At 31.2% G+C, this 21,025-nt stretch overlaps 1 protein-coding gene across 1 annotated transcript; it reads left to right on the forward strand.

Moving 5' to 3' along the window:
- The first annotated feature begins 4,063 nt into the window (after positions 1-4,063).
- LOC112291423 (uncharacterized) lies at positions 4,064-19,352 on the forward strand. Its single transcript, XM_024538780.3, has 5 exons — positions 4,064-4,162; positions 17,394-17,450; positions 17,619-17,704; positions 17,901-17,934; positions 18,386-19,352. Exons 1-5 carry the CDS (start codon positions 4,064-4,066, stop codon positions 19,127-19,129), a joined length of 1,020 nt encoding a protein of 339 aa, XP_024394548.2. The 3' UTR covers positions 19,130-19,352.
- The last annotated feature ends 1,673 nt before the right edge of the window (positions 19,353-21,025 follow it).

Raw genomic sequence — 21,025 nt, forward strand, 5'->3', positions numbered from 1 at the left:
AAGGATATTTTAACAATCCAAAAATATAAGAATATTAAAATATATATATATATATATATATATATATATATATAACCAATAATGCTTATATAAACAATAATATATTTTAAAAAATTAATATTAATTTTTTAAAACGTATTGCTTGATTTGCAAATTTAAAAAAAAAATATAAACCTAATTTTTGTGTTTCTGATACAATCACAGTCGTCAACATGCTTAGAGAATTCTCCCTGGTGTATCTCAATATGATGCCTCTGCACACTAGCACGCAAAATGGATATTTATTTAGCTCATTATCAAATTTTTGTGTTCTTCGAGGTGTTTGTTTACGAACTAGTTAATTGTTGGATACTTCTGTGCAAAAACATTTGATCTGCAGTTGTGTCGTTTCACGTAAGTCTTTAGTATCTCCACTATCGAAGTCTGAAATCTCATTTATCTCTACGAGACTCTCTTGTCTGAATAATCAGTGCTCCACTTGACGACGTTGCATTGCAATGTGACACTCCAAAACATTAAAAAACCGAGAGCTTTGCATGAAAACTTAAAATTGGAGCACTTTTGTCTCACAAGTTACAAAATAGGGAGACATAGAACGGTGTCCACATTTCAGAAAAATCCAGTTTGTTATACACATTAGCAAGTCCAAACAACCATTCACCGTTTAGCACCCGCAATTCTGTATGTATGTATGTATGTATATGTGTATGTATGCGTGTGTTTACTCAGTGCACGGCGTTTTCAATTGCGGGCACCTCAATTTTTGGGTTTGATCATATTTAATTACAAAAAGCTTGTGAACAAATGAAATGGTAGTGGAGGTTTGCTTCGAAGCGAGCCTTTCCCAAACCAATCTCAGCGTACTTATTTTCCTACTGTCTTGAAGGTTGTACGTGAGATTAGAGGCTGTTCACGCAGATGTGAGCACACATCAGCACGTAAAAAAATTGAACCCTACAAAGTTCTGAAGTAATGTGTGGTGGAAGTCTCTCCTTTGGACCGTGTTAGGTAACGGTTATGTTCAACGAAGGACCGACAACCCCACATTTATCAAAGTCAAGAGTGACACAGACCACAAGCTGTGTTCAGTTGAACTGTCGCTTGCAATCGCACGAGATAAAACGCCTCGCTATGCGTCACTTTGCTTTGCTTAAACAGAACTTAAAGATTCACAGGGTCACGTAATTTGGCATGTGGGTGTGATGTGGGAAAGTGTAAATTCACTCGGCGCGAGAACGTGAAACTCTATACACAGGCTAGTGAAAAATCTGATCATTGTATACATGGTGCCGGTCTGGTGAAGCCATGGATTCATGCACACCGAAATGACTGACCTCCGGTTTCAGAACAGTTGATTGATACATATGTGAATTGGAAAACTGTTCAATGATCATGTCTAACTGGTTATCTTCATGCTGCTGCCCCAGAACGACCGACGATTTGTTATGATATTTCACCAAGAGAACTTATTTAGTATCCCAGAGCACACCATTCTCTACCCATTTCGAAAACCTCAAACTGCCCTTAAATCACGCTGCAATCACAAGTCATTCAAAACCTAGCTCCGACGGCTTTTAATCCCAGGACGTGTGAACAAGGTCTCACCCTTTACAATAAATCGAGAGACTGTCATAATTTAATTCAGCCTCTCGTACCAATTTGCATTACAGGCCGACGTCCCTGCTAAGCAGTAACAAACTCATTACGGAGTAGTACCCCATTTTGGTGAATAAACGGCCACTGAAGGTCAGTTCAAAGACCAAAAGCCCTTAAAGTCTACGTGCGCAGAGAACATTGTGTTATACCAGACCCAAGCAACTACCAAGGAAACATGTCGGAATCAGTCTCTAAGCTGCGGTCGCTCCAGCTATCGCTGCCAGCTAGGCTTCAAGTTGAATGTGTAAATATAGAATGTTTCACGTTGCACTGCATCCGCCAGCATGGTAGATGGGCTGTCAGCAGGAACAGATTCTATTAACTTAGACTAGTTCGTTGTTTCGTAGAATACGGCACACAAGTTTTGCACAGCTCGTTATGAGCACAGGCTTCAGCGCCGGCGCACAAATCAGCATTGGCCATGGAAACCACGAGCTCTCTGCTCCTTGTCCGCTTGAAGACACAATCAGACAGTAGATTCTTCCTTCTCTTCAACCTCTAAAAAACCTAGTAAGTTGAATTTTGCAATCTATAAATTGTTCTTACATGTTTAGAAAGGATGAAGACGACCAGATGATTTATATATAATTGACCAAATATGGAAAAAAATGGGAAATTGAAATATAATAGTTGGCGCTTTTACGGAATGATAAATTTACTGCAAGCACAGATTTATCACGTGACTACAGAGCAAGCAATAAAAACAATTTAACAATTTCAAAACCAAAAATTCAAAACCAAGTGTAGATAACTGTTATCTAGTATGCCCTGATTCTGATCCAATAACGTAAAACTTAATTTAGAAATAATATTTTTGAAGAAATTTAGGCTATAGAAATATATTTGGTCCAAGAATATATATATATATATATATATATACTCATTTTTAAAATTATTCTTTAGTGGAGTAAAAGCAATGAAATCGAAATGGGTATTTAGTTAGTTTTGGGTGGATTTTTGAATTCTTTTGGCCTCCAAGAAGGCTGATTCCACATTCCAATCTCACAGATAATTACCTAAAAACCCCTGCAACATCTTATTATAAAATCTGTTGTTTGATATTGAAAATAACTTTAGTCACATTTTTGACTCAGCTGTTGACCGTACTGTCTGCATCTAATGAATAATGTATGAATATTCAAATATTCGTACATTTTATTCTTATCATTCGCCATATTGTGGAGTATTAATCAAAGTATGAATATTACAATATTTTCCCAACTCCATGGCCGCCGTTGTTGTTGACACCTGACTTAGTTGGGCCGGATTAAATTCTCTAGTTTCCATCATATATGACATGTCCTACGTTCCCTTTTCAATGAGACGATATTTTGCAATATTATGAATGCCATGAAAAGCCACACAGTTCACGGTCTGGATATAATGACCCATTTGAATTTCCTTGATATTGGTACATTCCAAGCCTCCCATCACGGGTGAAATGTTTTCACAACAGCTACCACTCCATTTCAATCACTAATTCCTTCTCGTGCTCCCCTCAAAACCAGCTTCATCACTGAAACATTAATCACGTTTTTCTACTATTTACCATGAATAAAACTAGAAACTCTTAATCTGATTAAGGACAGGGAGGGTAAGTTCACACAACAGCAAGATTGGAAAAACACACAGCCAATATTTCCTAGACAACTCTTGTCCTTGTTCGGAAGGCTCGTGCGGAAGTTTGGATGCGTCCCCTGGTGGAAAAGCCCATTCCGAGCGGATTGGCATCTATCTAGAGCCATGACGAAATCTCCAACTCTGAACGACAGCGGTCGTCGAGGCGCCGTCGATCACATGATCACACGGCCCAAGTCTCTCGAACAGACGGAAACAGGAACCTGCCAGCTCTCGATCTCGCATGACGTGAAGCTCGCGATCCACACGCTGATCAGTGGGAAAAAAAAAAGAAAAAAAAAAAAGAAAAAAGAAAGAAGCACCAAACCTCTATCACGCAGCAGCAGCAGTAGCAGTCAGAGAGACATGTGCACAAGCAACCAGGGCGACTGACCTAGCAATCTTCGAGAAACCGCAAGGAGGGATCCAACCATTCGCCACACAACCCGAAAGAGACATGCAGGTCGGTGGCTTCCCGCGTGCGGGCCGATCGACGAGCTCGCAGTCCCAGCGCCCGTAGGTCGGATCGAGACACCTCTCCAGTCACGAAACCCACAAGATCAGTAATAGAAAAAATAAACAACAACAACAACACTGCATCCTGGGTGCGGCGAACCCAGCTCCACTCACCTGCTTCACCAGTATTCTAATCAGCATCCGCATCTAATTCAGATCTTGGCTCCGATTAGCAATCTTCCTAGTATCAGAGAATCCTGTTATCTGAACCTTCACATTGCACTGCATTGACACCGGCGACGGTGGACTCCGGCTGCGATGTCTAGATTCCGCCATGAAGCAGTCAAGGCTCGAAGGCTGTGAGCTGTGGAATCTGGATCCATTCACTACTGCCACAGTCTCCGGTGTGAAGCATTTCTCGGTGCTCGTTGCTGTAGACACACTTTGTTTAACCTTTATTTTGTTTTGTAGTTAAGCTTTTAATGAGCATCTTGAAAGTGGTCTTATAACCAGATCCCAGTCAAACCTTCATTCAAGTTTCTGTCTTCTTTTTTTAACCTCCTCCTTTTTCTGTGCATTTTAAATCAAGTTGTGGAGGAATATTGATAAATACTGGGAATGTAGACCACCGTTATGAATGAATAATATGTGGCTGTTGAGTAGCTGTGGCGAATAAGTATGTGTTATTTTCCAATTGTCTCAGTTATTGTGCATGGGTTGTTGGGTCTGGTGGTAGTGTTCAATACAGCAAATACAAGCATGCTAGTAATTTTTTGTACTACAGTATTTGTGTTATTTGAGTGAATGTTAGCTAACATAAGTTTTTAATTTTCAGACTTTATCAAATGGAAGTTTGAGGCAGAAATACATTTGTATTATTTATTCTTCAACATTTTGTATAGAAATTCAATTACTTAATACATATCACTAATCATATTCGGATATATATATTTGATTGAAAAGAAAACGTTTCAATCTAGAAAAGAGAATGTTTCAATCAAAAATATTTCAAGCATTTATATTATTTATGCAATTGCAACAAGGCAATGTTCACAAAGAGGTTTTCACAACTAAAGAATTACAAGCGCTGGTTAAGAAGATTGACCAATTTGATGGGAGAGATATTTCTAAGTATTTAAGATGTTATATATGAGAAATGGAATAAAATTGGGTTTTTGAAAAGAAGATGATTGAACTATTTGGGCTTGCCACAATACCAGAAATAAGAGAATATGTTTCATCAATTGTGAAGCATTATGGAAATTCATGGAAGACATTTAACACATGCATTAAAAGTCAAATATTTCTTAGAGGACACCGATTGTCTTACTAAGAAATTATTTCTAGAATGGATTGAGCAGCATAATAAGAATTTACAAGTAATATAGCTATTAAGAAAATTTGAGAGACAGTATTCTTAATTGTCAAAGATGAAAAAATTGACATTGGAGCCAAACAAGGTTAAATTATTTCTTGAAGCTACTAATAGAGAATTATAAGAAAAATTGGAGTTGCTTCTTGAAGACAAAGAAGAAGATAAAGGATTGACAACAAAGTGAAAAAATATTGAAGATGCAGTAGGATTACTTGCAAAAAGAGAAAAGATGAAGGATAGGATTAATATTCCAAGGGTAGTATAAGCAGCTAAAATTCAAGTGCATACAACACTACCAACAATATCTACTATTCAACCTCCAACATCTTTAATATAAAAAGAAGATATTAAAATTGAAGAAATTATATGTGAAATATAGGATTATAGAATAGATATTAGTTTGTTTCTGTAAGATATTGATAAAATAGACTAATAATCTATAGAATAGTCAGTTCAAGAGGACAGATGGTTAACTTACTTATTAAAAGTGGTTAATTACAAGATTATGGTTAGAATCTGAAAATAGAGAGTAAGTATATAGGAGTTGTAGAAGTTAGTCTGAGAGCCAGACTATGATAGTCATGAGTCGGGATAAGCTTGGTGCTACCTTTTTGTTTCTTTGTTTCTTTGTTATTGAAAAAGAATGAATAGTTTCTGAATATTGAGAAGTGAGTGTGTGGAATAAATCAGAGATTGATTTATGAGTTATTGATTATGTAATTGGAGCACTAAGTGATTGAATTATATGAGGAGTTATTAGAAGATTATGATTATTTTTTATTGAGAGCTACATGTGTTTCGACAAAAAAAGTCTGTGATTACAAAAACTATGTGAATTTAGATTGGTTAGAGTAAAGTCTATTATTTCTGATTTTAGATGAAATTATTGTATTTTGAGCAGTCTTTTGAGAGTGCAAGGTTGCACACTATTATTATCAATTGATAAAGGAGTATTGTTACTGGGAGAAAGTATTGTAGTGTTTCTTGGTGTTTTAGTGGTTCGGAATATGGTTAATTGAGTGTCCCTAAGAAGTGAAACTCATGCACTTAGTCTTTCTCTATGTTCAAATTTTCCTATACAGATTTATTCTGAAAGGAATTGTAAAATAAGTAAAACTATAATCACAAGGATTTTCAAATCAAATTAGCAAGGCTTGAAGAAAAGACTTCTACAAATAATTTAAAGAATGCTTCTAAGCAAAGGTGTGTACAAAGGTGCATTTGGTATAATAATGCTTTTCATATCATAAAGGATTACAATAAATTTTATGATATAATGCAGCGAAAGATTATTTACTAGAAAGATGGGAAAATAGCATTATAGGTTACAAAGGATCTCTTTCAAATCAATTTTGGCAAGGAAGATATGAGAGCATTGATTCAAGACTATTTAATAAAACATGAAATAACAACACAAGTTAGTATAAGTTATGGTGCCAAAATAGATGATGATTTTGATGGAAATATAGAGACAAGTGGATTTTAGATTTCTATTATTTCTACAATGCAAAAAGGCAAAATGCCTCAAGAAGCATTATTAAAAACTGCAGCTACAATATGATGTGTAATAAGTTGAGAAGATTTTGTAGAAGCTCTTTCAATTCATGCATATATTACTAAGAGTCAACATAAAGCTTTAATAAAAGAAAAGAGATGAGAGAATTTTGATGATATAAGAGAAGAAAATACTTTTAAGAGACAAACTTTAGGAGACAAGGCTCGTCAGACAGCTTCATAAGAATTGCCTATAAAGGATATTTCAATAATATTGAGAAAAAAAAACAAAAGAGATAAAAGATAAAAGTAAATCAATAGTTTATAAGCAACTCTTTGATATTGAAGCAACAATAGATTTAAAGGGGATGTTGAAAGAATGTGTATTAAATGACAAGGTGGAATTCACATTGAAAGAGATTTTGAAAATTGCAAAGAAGGAGTTTCATGATGTTATCATTGAAAATATTTAAAAGAAGAGACAATTAATGGGCGAATCTGGAATGAGTCATGCTATTGATATAAGATTTTTTAAAAATGAAGAAGAAAGTGATAAAGGTTACAAGTAATCAATAATTAAAAAGAATGGTTATAAACAACAAGTACATTTTAAAGATTATAGTGATAAAGAAATACAAGCTTCAAGCCATTGTACTCAGAAGCATTGAGCAAGTGCAACTACAGAAATATTGGCAAAAGTAGGTGATATAGAAGAACCAATTGTTGCTTTAGTTGACCATGGTTCCAAAATAAATCTTATGTGAGTATAAATTTCACCCCTCTATTCAAATTATAAGATGGCCTCTATTAAGAGTTGTTTGTAATAGATAGTGTGAAATAAAAGATGCAATGAATAAAAAAAAAAAAAAAAAAAAAAAAAACAACAACAACACAGAGAAGTGAGAGAAATATATACAAGCATATACACACTCCAAAACTTAGTCACAGTCTATTCATTATATTTTTATCTAGTAAAAAATAAAAGTAAAAAATAAAAAATATATTTTTAGATATACAATTTTTTTGTATTTTTAATGGTATAAAAAATATGTAAATCCGAGTTACTATGAGTAAGTTATGAAGGTTTGAAACAACAAGTATATAAACAAAAGATTAAGTAAAAATATTTTACCTCAAGGATAATTTACTTATAGATCAAGGGTTTGAGTCTCACCAAGGTTCACATGTAGTGCGTAAGGGTTGTCTAAGAGAGGCCACGAGGCCTTAGTCTTATCCTCCTAACTACCTTCAAAGTGCTACAACCCATATAGGACTTATGCACCTCCCTTCCTACAAGAACTACACTAGCTGCTGGTCCTTCTATTTTCTACTAGAAAGACCAACATTTTTACAATTTTGACCACACCATGGTATTTAAAAATATCCAATTAGACTAAAAACCTTGTATGGCCTTCAAATCTTACTCCATTTCTTCATAATGGCTTCCCAAGTGGTAAAAGTCATTTTTAATAAGGTCTTGAAAATTGCTCTCAAATTTTCTAAAAAAATTTAAATAAATTCTAAATAAATTCTAAAAAATCTTATAATATTTCTATAATGCTAATATCTATTTAAGACTACAATTTCCTATCTTGATGATTTTTTATAGTAAAAAAATCAATTTAAATCCACTATAAATCTTACTTTTTGTATAAATAACTAAAATGACATGAGGTTTTTTCTCATGCTTTTTTTTTCTAACTACTAACTAACATTTATAGTTTTTATAAGTAATACATATAGCTCTAAGATCAATACATATATATATATATATATATATTGATCTTAGTAACTAATCCTTATTACATAATAATAAGTAAATATACTAAATCAACTAAAATAATTGCCTCCAAGACTTATTAAGACTCCATTTCTTTTCCACTAATACTATTCTTCTTCCTTTAACCTCTTGTAAGCACATCTTCACCTAAACATTGTAATTTTTGCACTCTACATGTATTCTTTTGACCTGAAATAACTAGTGAGTCAATTTGATGACTCACACTATATAAGAAGCGGAGGTGGCCAATTGATATGGAACATATATGGACAATACTAGTGGCTAATAATATATGAGGCAAATTATATGGAGCTTGCCCAAATGTTAAAATCTAGATTCGAGATGTTGCATCAGAAGAACATTTCTTTGTTCAAGATACAACATCATATCCATTGATTTTAAGACAACATTATATTACAATAACTGAGATGGAAACAAAAGTTTTTCATGATAATTCAACTTATTCACAAATATGAAGTGAAGATGGAAGGAAAGTTGTACAATTTCTGACCATGTCTCCTAATCATGAATGAAATCAAGATAGGTTGAGGGAGAAGCTATTATCAAAAGTTGTTGAAGAATTTAAGGATTCTGGAGAAGTACCACTATAAAGTGGGATTATAGATGTATAAAAGAAGAGGTACTCTCGTAAGATGTAGATGCCTTTGATAGAAGTTTTATTGATATTTTTTAAAATAGAATTATTATGTATAAAAAAGTTGAAGATTTAAAACAGAACAATAATATTGAAAAGAAATTATATAAATTAGGAACTTTAGAAGATGATGAGAGGATTTTAGGAGTTTATGAAGAAAATGGATTAGAAGATCCTTTGGAATTAATTACATCTATTAGATTAGGAGATGATGATAAGATTGTAGAAATATATTCAAGAGAGGTTTATACTATTCTTGAATCTTTTGAAGTACCAGAAGTTATTGTCAAGACAAAATATAAAATAATAGATAAGAAGGTAAAACCTATTGCTGGATCTTTATCAGAAGATTCTATAGAACAAATAGAAGAAGCATCAAAGAAAAAAAATTTAAGACATCCAAAGAATATTAGACATTAATTTACAAAAGAGACTTTTGAAGAAATGAAGATTGGATGTGATGGTTCCTTATTACCAACAAAGATTGAATATTTTAAAGAAATGCTTAAAAAATGAGATAAATCATTTATCTTTGGACCTCATGAAATAGGATGTGTTAATCCTAATATTATTGTTCCTATAGTTATCTTCATAGTACCACATGTGCCTTGAAATTTAAGGCCAATTCTTGTGTCAAGGGCACATTTACCTAATTTGGTTGAACTATTGAAGGAAAAAATGCAAATGAAGATTTTGGAGTCTTTTTTTGCTCTATATTCTAATCGTTGGTTTACAATGCCTAAGAAAAATGGATCATTATGCTTTATTCAAGATATGCAATTAATAAATGTAGTAATTATTAGAAATAGAGGTATAGGATCTTCAGTAGATGAGTTTGTAGAAGCATTTGCAGGAAGGGCAATTTATTCAATGGATGATTTATATTCAAGTTATAATCAATTTCAACTTGTAAATAGAAGTAGAAATTTAACAACAATGAAAATGCTACTTGGACTATTTAAAATATGTATTCTTCTACACAGAGCTACAAACTCAATTGTACATATGATGAAGGGTATGAACAAGGTATTGAGGGACTTCATTCTTGAAAAAACTATGTCTTTTTTAGATGATGTTGCTATCAAAGGATGTAAAGAAGAAGAAAAGGATGAGACCTTAGATGAGAAGGGGTGTCATAAGTATATTATTGATCATATACAAGATTGTGAAAAGATTTTAACTTGACTTGAAGAAGTTCATCTTATACTTTCAAGAGCAAAACCTACATTTGGAATATAAGAGATTATCATTGTTGGACACATGTGTAGATTTTATAGGAGAAAATTAGATTTTAGTAAAATTGATGTAATTGAAAGAATGAAGGATATAAGTGATTCTTTAACAAAAGTATGCAAGTTTTTAAGAGCTTGTATATTTTATTGTATTTGGATTCCTCATTATGCTTATATAGGAGATCTATTATATGAATTATTATGTAAAGGTTGTTGATGTAAATGGGAAAAAAAATATATTAAAGTAATATAAAAGCTACAGGTATTATTATTAACACCTCTAATATTAAGAAGAATTGATAATAAGAGTAATAGGCAAGTAATACTTACTGTGGATATAAGTACTATTCCTATCGAATGACTTGTGGATTAAGATGATTCAAGTAGAAAAAAATTTACACTTTGATTTGGAGCAAAAGTTTTAAGTACTTGTCAATGTACATATTTGTAGGTTAAGAAAGAACTATAGGAAGCTGTTTCAGCTATGAAAGTTGAAAAGGATTATTTGATTGGTACTATGGTAGTAATTGAAACAGATTGTTTGTCATAACTTGGAATGATTATTAATTCTTCAATACTGGATACTGTAATACTAAGATGAATTACTTATATTAAGTCATTAAATCCTAAATTTAAGCATGTTGCTGAAAAAGATAATTTGGTGGCGGACATGTTATCTTGAGCAAGATATGAAAGAAAAGACAAGATGATTGAAGATATTTATGATCTTGGAACAAAATTCTATTCAATATCAAATCTTAATAAGGAAGATAAGATATTTTTTGAAAAGCTTTATGAAGGAGAATTATTAGAAATTGGTCTTTATTTGAATACCTTGAGTAAACAAGAAAATTGATCAACAAAAAAATTTAATCAAATAAGAAAAAAAAGGCTTATGAATTTTTGCTTCAAAAAAGGTTCTTACGGAAGAGACAAACTATTCGTCTTGGCATGGAATTGGAATGCCAAGACGAATAGTTTGTACCAAAGAAGATCAACAAAGATTACTCAAGAAATTTCATGATAGTCTATAGGCGGGATATAGAGGAATTTGGGTTACTTTTGCTAAATTGAAGGAATGATATTGGTGGAAGAATATGTATCAAGATGTAACTTCATTTGTAGAATCTTATATAAGTTGTTAGATGTATTCAAATATATGACATTCAGATGGATTACATCTGACATATCCTTTGGCTATTCATTTTAAATTGGTTGTAGATTTGATTATTATGCTGATAGAATTATGGAAAATGAGATATTTATCTTTGGCTTGTGAAGATTTATCAAACCAAGTAGAAGGCAAGGTACTAAGAATAAAGTCCATACATCAAATTTGCAAGTTTTTACTTGAAGATGTTATTTGTCGCTATAGATGTGTAGAAAAGATTAGTGCAAATTGTAGAGAATTGGATCCACATGAAGCTCGTGAATTTTTTAAGAGATGTGAGATTAAATTATCATTGACTATTGCTTATAATCTAAAAGGGAATGCAAAGAGTGAATATGGACATCCACCAATTATAAAAGCACATGTTAAAGCTTGCAATGGAAGAATGAGAGAATGGCCTCAATTTCTATTTTATGCATTATGGGCTGATTGAACAACACATAGTTAAGTAACAGGATATATGCCAATTGAACTTATAACATGTCAAAAAGTAATAATACCAATTAAAGAACATGTGCCAACTTGGAGTATGCTATCATAGGAAGATGGATTCACAAGGGAGGAATTGTTAGCTATTAGAATTTGGCAACTTGAATAAAGATCAGAAGATGTCAAACTAACATTAGAAAGGTTACGAAAGGTAAGATTAGGAAATAAAACTCGATTTGATAAGCAACATTGATTGACGCCTACACCAATTGAAGAAGATGATTGGGTACTTGTTTATGATAGTAGTTTGGATAATCAACATAGTATTTTGCATAATTTTTCAAAACATTGATTTGAATCATATGTAATAGTAATGGTTCATAATAGTGCCACATATTCATTTAGGGAGTTAGATGGTATGAGATTGAAGGAACCTATTGCTGGCAGACGAGTGAAGATTTTTAAAAGACGACATAGAGAAATCAATATAGATGATCATATTGAATATATCAATATTTTTGAAGAAAATAATTGCTTTGAAGAAGATGGTAAAAATAAAAATGAAGGATTTGATGAAAAAAACAAAGAGAATGTGTAACACCAATTATAATATATAATTCATTTGGCACATGCCGGAGGATGCGCAGGTTAAGAGGGAGTAGATGTCATATTAAAACATGATTATATGGTGAAAATATGACTAAAAATGATTTTTTTAAAATTAATATTCCTTTATATTCATTCAATAAGAATTAAATATATTTTAATAAGGCTTTTATGAAAGCTTCTTAGCCTATTTTCTTCTCTTAATAGCAAATAAATAAAAATTAACTAGTATTTTTACTTTCTAGGATATAAAAATTCTTTTATTATCTTAGAAAGGCCATAAATTGATAAAATTAGATTAGAAGAAGTAAATAATTAGTATAGTTGATATAGAGATTAAGTTGAAGATAGGATTGGACTAAAAAATCTATAGGATAGATTATTGATATCCGGAGGTTGACTATTTGTGAGACAAGATTGAAATGAGACCTTTGGCCACTAAAATGACACCCTAGGGCAAAATAGGGTTTCATTCAAATATCGAAGATTAGGATTTGAAAGTTAGGTTAGAGCTTGTTCCAAAGATGTAAGGTTGGTTTTGGTTGAATTTGGAGAGAATTAGTAATTGTTGTTGGAAGTCAAGGTTTGTATTGGCAACTTAGGATTTATGCAATGAAATTAGGGCTAGTACTCTTAGCTAGTTCGTAAAATTGGTTTCTCATCTATAGTTCAAATTTTGATAGTGCTTGGATAATTAGGTGTTTTTAAGTGTATGTAAAATTTTGTAGTAATCCAATAATGAAATTGGGAGATATTTGGGTTTTGATACAAGTACATATCAGAAATTGGCAGTTTGGAATTGGATAGGATTTTTGTGATATCTAGAGATCTATCAATCAGATGAAGGTCAAAATTTGGCATAGTATTGAAAGACTTGAAGATCAAGTTGCAAACCAATTTTGAGCCAAAGTTAATAGTTGGAGAAGGAAAAATCACTGCTAGAATTTTTTCTTCACCTTTCGATTGGCACTTGAGTGACATTAGTACAATTTTTGGATGTTTTCTCAAAATCTATAAGATAGATTGGACTGAGAATTATTAAGCATCTGAAAGACTGACATTGATAATTTCATGCAAAATTTCACATAAAGTAGATAGTCAGATTAGAAGTTACAAATTATCAAAGCTCACTGATTAAAATTAGGGCTTACAAGAAAAATCTAAATTACTTAAATATAAAAGTAATAAGATAATTGAGGTTTATGTATCAAGGAGGCTACTAAGAAGAGTGTTTATTAGCACTTTTGAATCAAAATTTGGATTATATTTTTCTCATATGGATGAAACCTATTAGGATTTCTTGGATGTTTGTAAAACACAACCTCACCTTCTACAGCTAGGTGTTTGGTGCATTCCCAAGCAAGATGACACATAATATGTTTGCATCTATAAAGCTTCTTGGAAGCTTTTGTAGAAGACTTTATGAAATTAATCTATATTTACCTACTTCTATTTAATCATATAAGTAACTATTGAGATAAATGTATATGTCCGTGATAACTACTTATCTAAGAGCTATATAATAACATTCTATAGAACCTCTAATAGGTGTCTAATTTGAGAGACACATGTCTTAACTTGCAAGGCAAGTTTTCTATATGTATACCACATTATTAGCTTATACCACAAGTTATTAATATGTGTGACATGTGATTAACTTATTAATTAAGTTTATAAACTACAAATTACCTATAAATATGTATTATGGTGAAACTACGTGTATATAGCTTTTGAGAAGCAACTTTAAAAGATATTATAAAATTAATCTTCTTTTACCTACTTCTATTTATTCTTATTACTTAAATAAGTATTATATATATATATATATATATATATATATATATATATATATATATATATATATATATATATATATGTTTATAATATTTTGGATCAAAAATCTTCTTTTTAGTCTTTTTAGCTATAAAAAACTTAATCTTTATTTGTTAGATCATAAAAGTTTAAATATATGTATTATAAAAGAAATAATAACTATTACTATTAATTATATATATATATATATATATAGAGAGAGAGAGAGAGAGAGAGAGAGATAAAAGAAATAATTAAATGTAGACATTTAATTTAATGACTTATTAATGTAAAAATAATAAATTATTATTTTTAATTAAAATAATTTTTAAAATTTTAATTAAAATATTTGAAATCAGATATTAACTATGTAAAATATTTTTCGTAAAAAATATTATTTTATTTAAAATTAGATATTATTTTTTACACAAATCTTATGATTTATGAAAATTTCTTAATTTTGTGAGTAGACTTAAATTTTAATAATTAATATTGTATCTTCACATTATAAACTTTAACTTTTAGCATACCAACCATGTTAAAGAAACTTAGAACTTTATACATAGATTTGCAATTTTTAATTCTTACTAATTTTTAAAAATCAAAGCAAGAAGATGAATCTTTTAGCATATATATATATATATATATATATATATATATAAACTATTTAAAAAATTATAAAATAAAAAAATACCTAATAAAATACTTTCTATTACTTTAGTTATATATAAAATATTTGTGTAATTCTCTCCATGTGTCTGAATCCTTTACATTTTCTTCATAACTCTACAAAGTCATTCATTTAGAATTACTTTTACAAAATTAAAAAAAATTAATTATTGAAATATTATATCATGTTTCTTCTTAGTATCTAATCTTAAAAAATCTTATCAAATCTATTCTAATATATATATATATTTATATTTAGGTAATAGTTTTAATTTAGATAATAATAATATAATAAGTATAATTTTATTATTAGCATTTATTTTTCTTGGAATTTTTTATTCCATACATTTCTTCACATATTTTGTACCATTTTGATTTGTTGAAAAAATATATATATCAAATAAACACTTTATTTCTTATTTTGTAATAAAACTTTTAGATCATATAAAGTAGAACATTGTATATATATATATATATATATATATATTTATTATTAACCGATTCAATTAACTTTACATTAGACTTTTACTAATAAGACTTAGAGAATAGATAAACTTTAATCAATACAGTTTAGATAATATAACAAAGGCAAGTTGGATATACTTGATGTATCTGAGAATTAAATTGAATTAGATTAAAATTAGAAATATAAATATAAAGCAACTTGAAAATTCTTAATTTACCTATAAAAATTAAAATTAAATAAAATTAAATTAGAATAAAATTAAATTAGATTAAAATCTGGACTATAAATGTAAAGTAAGCTAAGAATATTTTACTTGCTTAAGAACTAAATCTTTGAGTTAGAATATATTAAATTAAAGTATATTAAGTTAGATCAAAGTAGTAAAGTAGTAGTCTTAGCAAAAAAATAGCTATCATAATTAATTAGAAGTAGTAAAAGTGTACAAAAAACTCAAGTTGAAAGAACTTTCTTCTCTTTGATAAATTTTTCAATTTTGTTAAAATCTTACATTTTATATGGATTTTTTTAATTTTTAGACCTAGTCTAAAATTATTTATTATTCCTTATCTTTTTTGTACCAATAAAATTAATGTTATTTTAATTTAATTTATAAATATAGTTTATAAAAAATATTCTCTCTAATTAAGATTTTTTTATCTTATTTATTGGATAGAAGTTAATTGTATTGAGATTGTCGTGAAATGATGCAAATTCAAGTACAACTTATTTAGAAACTTTTTGAAATAGACTATTAAGCTTGAACAACTATTTAAAATATTGTGCTGATTTTGTAGTGTGAGATTTTGAATTTGCAAATGCCTACAATGCCAAAGTCTAGAAAAAAAAAAAAAAAGGCCAAATGAATAGATCTTTTTGACATAAAGATATTTTCAATGAAAACCAAGTATATATTTAGTTTTAAATATTATATTAACTTTTTAACCAAATTTGTCTATAATAATTACAAGTGCATGATGTTTTTAATTATGAGATTCAAAGTCTCACATACTAAAGAATTTTGTTGAATAATTTTTGTGCTAGATTACTAGAATATATTTACATATTTAAAGTCGGTCTTTTATATAATACCTTATCTAAAGTTATTTTCTTTCCAAAATAAGAGAAAGATAGCTTATTCAAATCATATTCCACTTAAGTTTCTACTTCATGTGATATTCTATGTAAATAATGCTATAGATGCAATAAACTTTGATACACTTGGTTTACATATTTCTGAAATTCAAATACTCCATATGAAAAATTAAAATACAACCCTACACCTCTAATGGTTGCTATGGTTTCATCTCCTTACTAACCTTTGTCTAATTTATTCTTCAATAATTGCCAACAATTTTCATAAACATTATGTAAGTTCTTTAATCATTATACTCATTGATATTTCTTACTTTAAAACTTGTATCTTAATACTTTCTTAAATACTATTTGACATTAAGAGAAGCTTATAGCAACATTAAAATCTTATCTTGTCAATTCTATTGGATTTCGTCACATTTATATTTCAAGGACTAAAGAAGGAAGTTTATAGAGAAAAAAGTCTAAGTTGTGGTGATTATAAATTTTGGTTTATAAATATCTAATAAGTTTATTGAATGTATAAAAATATTTTAATTATATTTTATTATTTCTATATATAGGTATTATAAAAATCTATATTTAAGAGAACTATATACTTAGGAGAAAAATAAAAAACCAAAACTATTAAATCATTTGATTAACTCATATTTCAAGGCTTCTCAATTTTAGCCAATTAAAGGATTTAATTATTACCTCTAATAAGTTTAAATGTGTGTAAATAATAACTTTGGAACACATTAGAGGTAATATTGAAATATCACACACAATTTTCACTAGCCTAAAGGTTCGACCCAACATTTTCAGAAAAGAACATCACGCACTTCTGAAAATGTTGGGTCGAACCTTTAGGCTAGTGAAAATTTCCCATTATTGTTTACAGGAATGTGCTTTCGTAGGGTTCAGAATTGTTTGGATTGCGTGGGTTGGGGTTGAATATGTGACTACATGCAGGAGCGATTGTTTTACCCAATCCTCCTGACACCGCTGCGTTCTGTTAAGAATTTGTTTTGAATCTGCTTTTACTAATGGCGGACCCTTGATCGGCAGGACCAATGGGGAAACTTATCCTGTGAAAAACATGTAAATTTCTCGATTTCCTCTTCAGTTTAGATCGGAAAAGCTCATTGCTCATGGTTTGTTGTGGGAGGCTGTCTTGTGCCTCTCCGCCATTGACATCTTTCGTCGGGGCAAGTAAAAATGGAAGAAAGGAGAACATTACAGCTTGGTTTTCACACGGAACTTCCGACGTCAAGAAAGATTCCCTACCCCACGAGAGCCATGTGCTTCACATATCCTGGAGGATGAGCAGTAATTTCACATCGTTCATCTCTCTGCACAGTGCCCGAAAGCAGGCCTTAAATGCGTGATATTTGCTCATCCCGAGCAGATGCCTCTTTCAGCTTGTGGGTGTGCTAGAACTGGTCAGACTTCTCCATCTTCCTCTGCTTAGTGTTCTTTCATGTACCAGTAGGATTGTGGATGATGTAGCGACTTACATTTTGAGTTTTGGGTACTAGCTGCCTGTGTGATGTATATCGAGCCATTGCATCAGCAGCCGAGAGGAATGTAATGAACTCAGCTGCTTGTGAGACCAACAGAGCTCGAATAACTGCTGTGGTTAAGAATGTGTTTACGTTTTTGAAACTTCCTCGCTGGTGGTTGTTTAGTCTTGTGAGATAGGGAATTTCATTTCATTCCATTAAACACTCAAGAAACTGCTTGCTAGAGTTTGAATGATTAGCAGAAGGGAGTACACAGGCTTCCATTGATTTCGTCGATCAAATCCCATGAATCGGCCCAGATTTCTGAAAGTTACCATCGGTATTGCTCTAAGACATGTCTTGGAAATGTGTTTTGCATAAATTGTAACAGGTGAAAGGGTTTTGGCATTTCGGCGAGGGTACCACAATGACGACCACACCACTTTCTCAGGTTAGCCAGTCGATATTGACAGCAATCATAACTAGCCGCCAGGACTTTTTCAACGGGTCCTCCATCCGTTCCTCTCTGTCACTTCGCAGCTACCGATCATGCCTTGAACCGGCCAGAGCTCAGGCATCCATCTCGGGGTGGCAGTCCGCCGAGCCCACCAAGCGCAACAAATCAATAATCACAAGAGCTAGCCTGAAGGAGCTCGTCTCGGTGGTAGATGAGCGAAAGGTGAAAGAAAAGATGGTGTTCTATATCCACGAGATCAGATCCGCAGACATGACTGCTACTCTGAAGGTAGCAAGCCTGCCCGAAAACACAGCTCCTCTCCAGTGGGGGTCCATCCTCGTCTTCGACAACGAGGTGCGAGAGGGTGAGGGCACGGACAGCAAGCTAATAGCTCGGGAGCGAGGATGGGGATGCATCACTGACAAAGACAGTGCTGACGGCTTGCAGCTATTCTCTAAAATCACTTTCACCGATGGGAAATACGAGGGCTCCAGTTTGACCTTCAGTGGCAATGTTGGTGGGGCTGCTACACCTTACGAGCTCATTATTCTTGGCGGCACGGGACACTTTCGAGGTGCTCATGGCTTCGTGTTGGCTGACAACTGCCCCAACCAGGGCAACCTCTTCATCTTCCAGTGGAACGTCTTCGTCACGAAGGACAACGTTGGCCTGCTGTAGATTTTTACATTCGACGGCTGCTTTAAGTCTGCACCAACTAGCTTCCTGCACATGCAGACGCTGAAAAATTTGATGTACCAAGGTATTGAGTACAGAACGAGGATCAAGCCCATCATGAAGTATTGAATGAACACATGATATGCTATGTTCGAGTTCATTTTAGAGTTGATCATTAGTGTACATAATTGTTCAGCTTCTTCTAATGAACCATTTTTGTATTTTATTGGAAGTCTATACAGCTTTTTTCCAACAAAAGCTAAACGTTGACTGTTCACAGCTGACTGCTTTCATACTATCTAAAGTGGGTAGATTTTACAGAAATGAACACTCTCTTCACGTCTAGAAAGGAGAGTTGACTGGACACCTCGCACCAGATGTCCATCACTGTCCTCTCCACAAGAACAACCACAATCCTCGTGTACACACATCATACTATATATATATATATACAAATGTTTTACAAGATTTAAGAAATTTGGCAAATGAAGAGGGAGATTTATATCATCTACTGTCTTTATTTGGCAGGAGCTGAAACAAAATCTATGAGAAACATTTGTATATATATAAAATTATATATTGCATATGATTATTTTCAATGACTAGATTTGCACAAGCCCATAGAATTCTCTGAAATCTACAATGATATTTTTTCCTTTACTCAATAATTTGGTGATCTAAACTACACAAGTTGTCATATAGAATTGTAGAAATTGGAATAAGAAAGAACCATGTTGTTCACTTTGCAAGCTGTCCAACAAATTCAAATTCTATAAAAGCATTTGTAATTGAAGTTTATTGTGAATATATTAATTTTATAGTTTTGGAGGAAGAAGAGTTCACATTTAACAATCTTAGGAGAATATTTTTCTTATTTAAAAGAATGGTTTGTAAAAAAAAACTTGGTCTAACTTATAAAGTTCAATTTTATTCTTTTATTTCTAATGTAAAACTTTATAAAAGTAAATGTTGATATGAAATCCAAATTAAAAAGTACTATATATATATATATATATATATATTTAATCGTATCATTGAATACTAAACTCTTTTTGAATATATGTATATATATACTTTAAATTTTTTTATGCAGAAATCTTATATCTTATGGTGACTATTTTTATGTTAGTTTTTCAGCTGCAACCACGCATTGAAAAAGAGGAAGTAAGTTAATTCTAATTCTTGCTTGTATATATTTTTTTGATTATAAATCAATAAAATAATTATATTTCTTACAAAACTTGTCTGTATGGATGTGAAGTGGTAGAATAGTGAAAATAATACACAATTAACAATAATTACTTAATAAGTTTTTTGGAGACCAGAAAAAATCCAATAGTTTGCTAACTTTGTTTTTCTTTTTTTTAAGCCAATTTATATTTATCAATCTATTAAAAGCTTGGATTGTTTTATAAACTTCCAATATAACATAGATTCAGCATAAATAATGTTATGTTAAGATGTTAAGCAAAAATATTTGTAATATGCCAACTATATTGTTTACACAACGTGGTTATTATTTAAGTATTCTACACATCTGGTCATGTTCATTTTGCATTTGTTTAATCTTTCTAGCAGCAATTTTTGACTTTATCAAGATTCTCATTTGGTTGATGATTCCTATTTTACTCACAAGATGTATCTCTTAAAAGTTGCTTGAAACCTTATTAAGTAATACTCTAAATTTATTTTCAAACAAGTGATTATAAGTTCTATGGACCTTTTCACATAGACTAGAAGGTATTCATTCCAAATACCTTGAAAAACAAGAAGATTTAAAGGCATTATTACAATAGGTAAATTTCTTGGTTGAATCAAAGGATTTATAAGAATAAGATCCAATTGTCCAAACCCAAGATTAATTCGTCCAAAAAATATTTGAAAAGATGAATGAAATGA

Source organism: Physcomitrium patens, chromosome 14 (genome assembly GCF_059467195.1).
Source record: "Physcomitrium patens ecotype Gransden chromosome 14, ASM5946719v1, whole genome shotgun sequence".
NCBI lineage: Eukaryota > Viridiplantae > Streptophyta > Bryopsida > Funariales > Funariaceae > Physcomitrium > Physcomitrium patens.

Excerpts from the sequence above, each read along its gene's own strand:
- LOC112291423 (XM_024538780.3), top strand. The coding sequence starts at position 4,064 with ATGAAGCAGTCAAGGCTCGAAGGCTGTGAGCTGTGGAATCTGGATCCA. Across the intron at positions 17,451-17,618 it reads CGTGGGTTGGGGTTGAATAT|TTTAGATCGGAAAAGCTCAT; the intron begins GTGACTACATGC and ends TTTCCTCTTCAG. Across the intron at positions 17,705-17,900 it reads GACATCTTTCGTCGGGGCAA|ATGCCTCTTTCAGCTTGTGG; the intron begins GTAAAAATGGAA and ends CATCCCGAGCAG.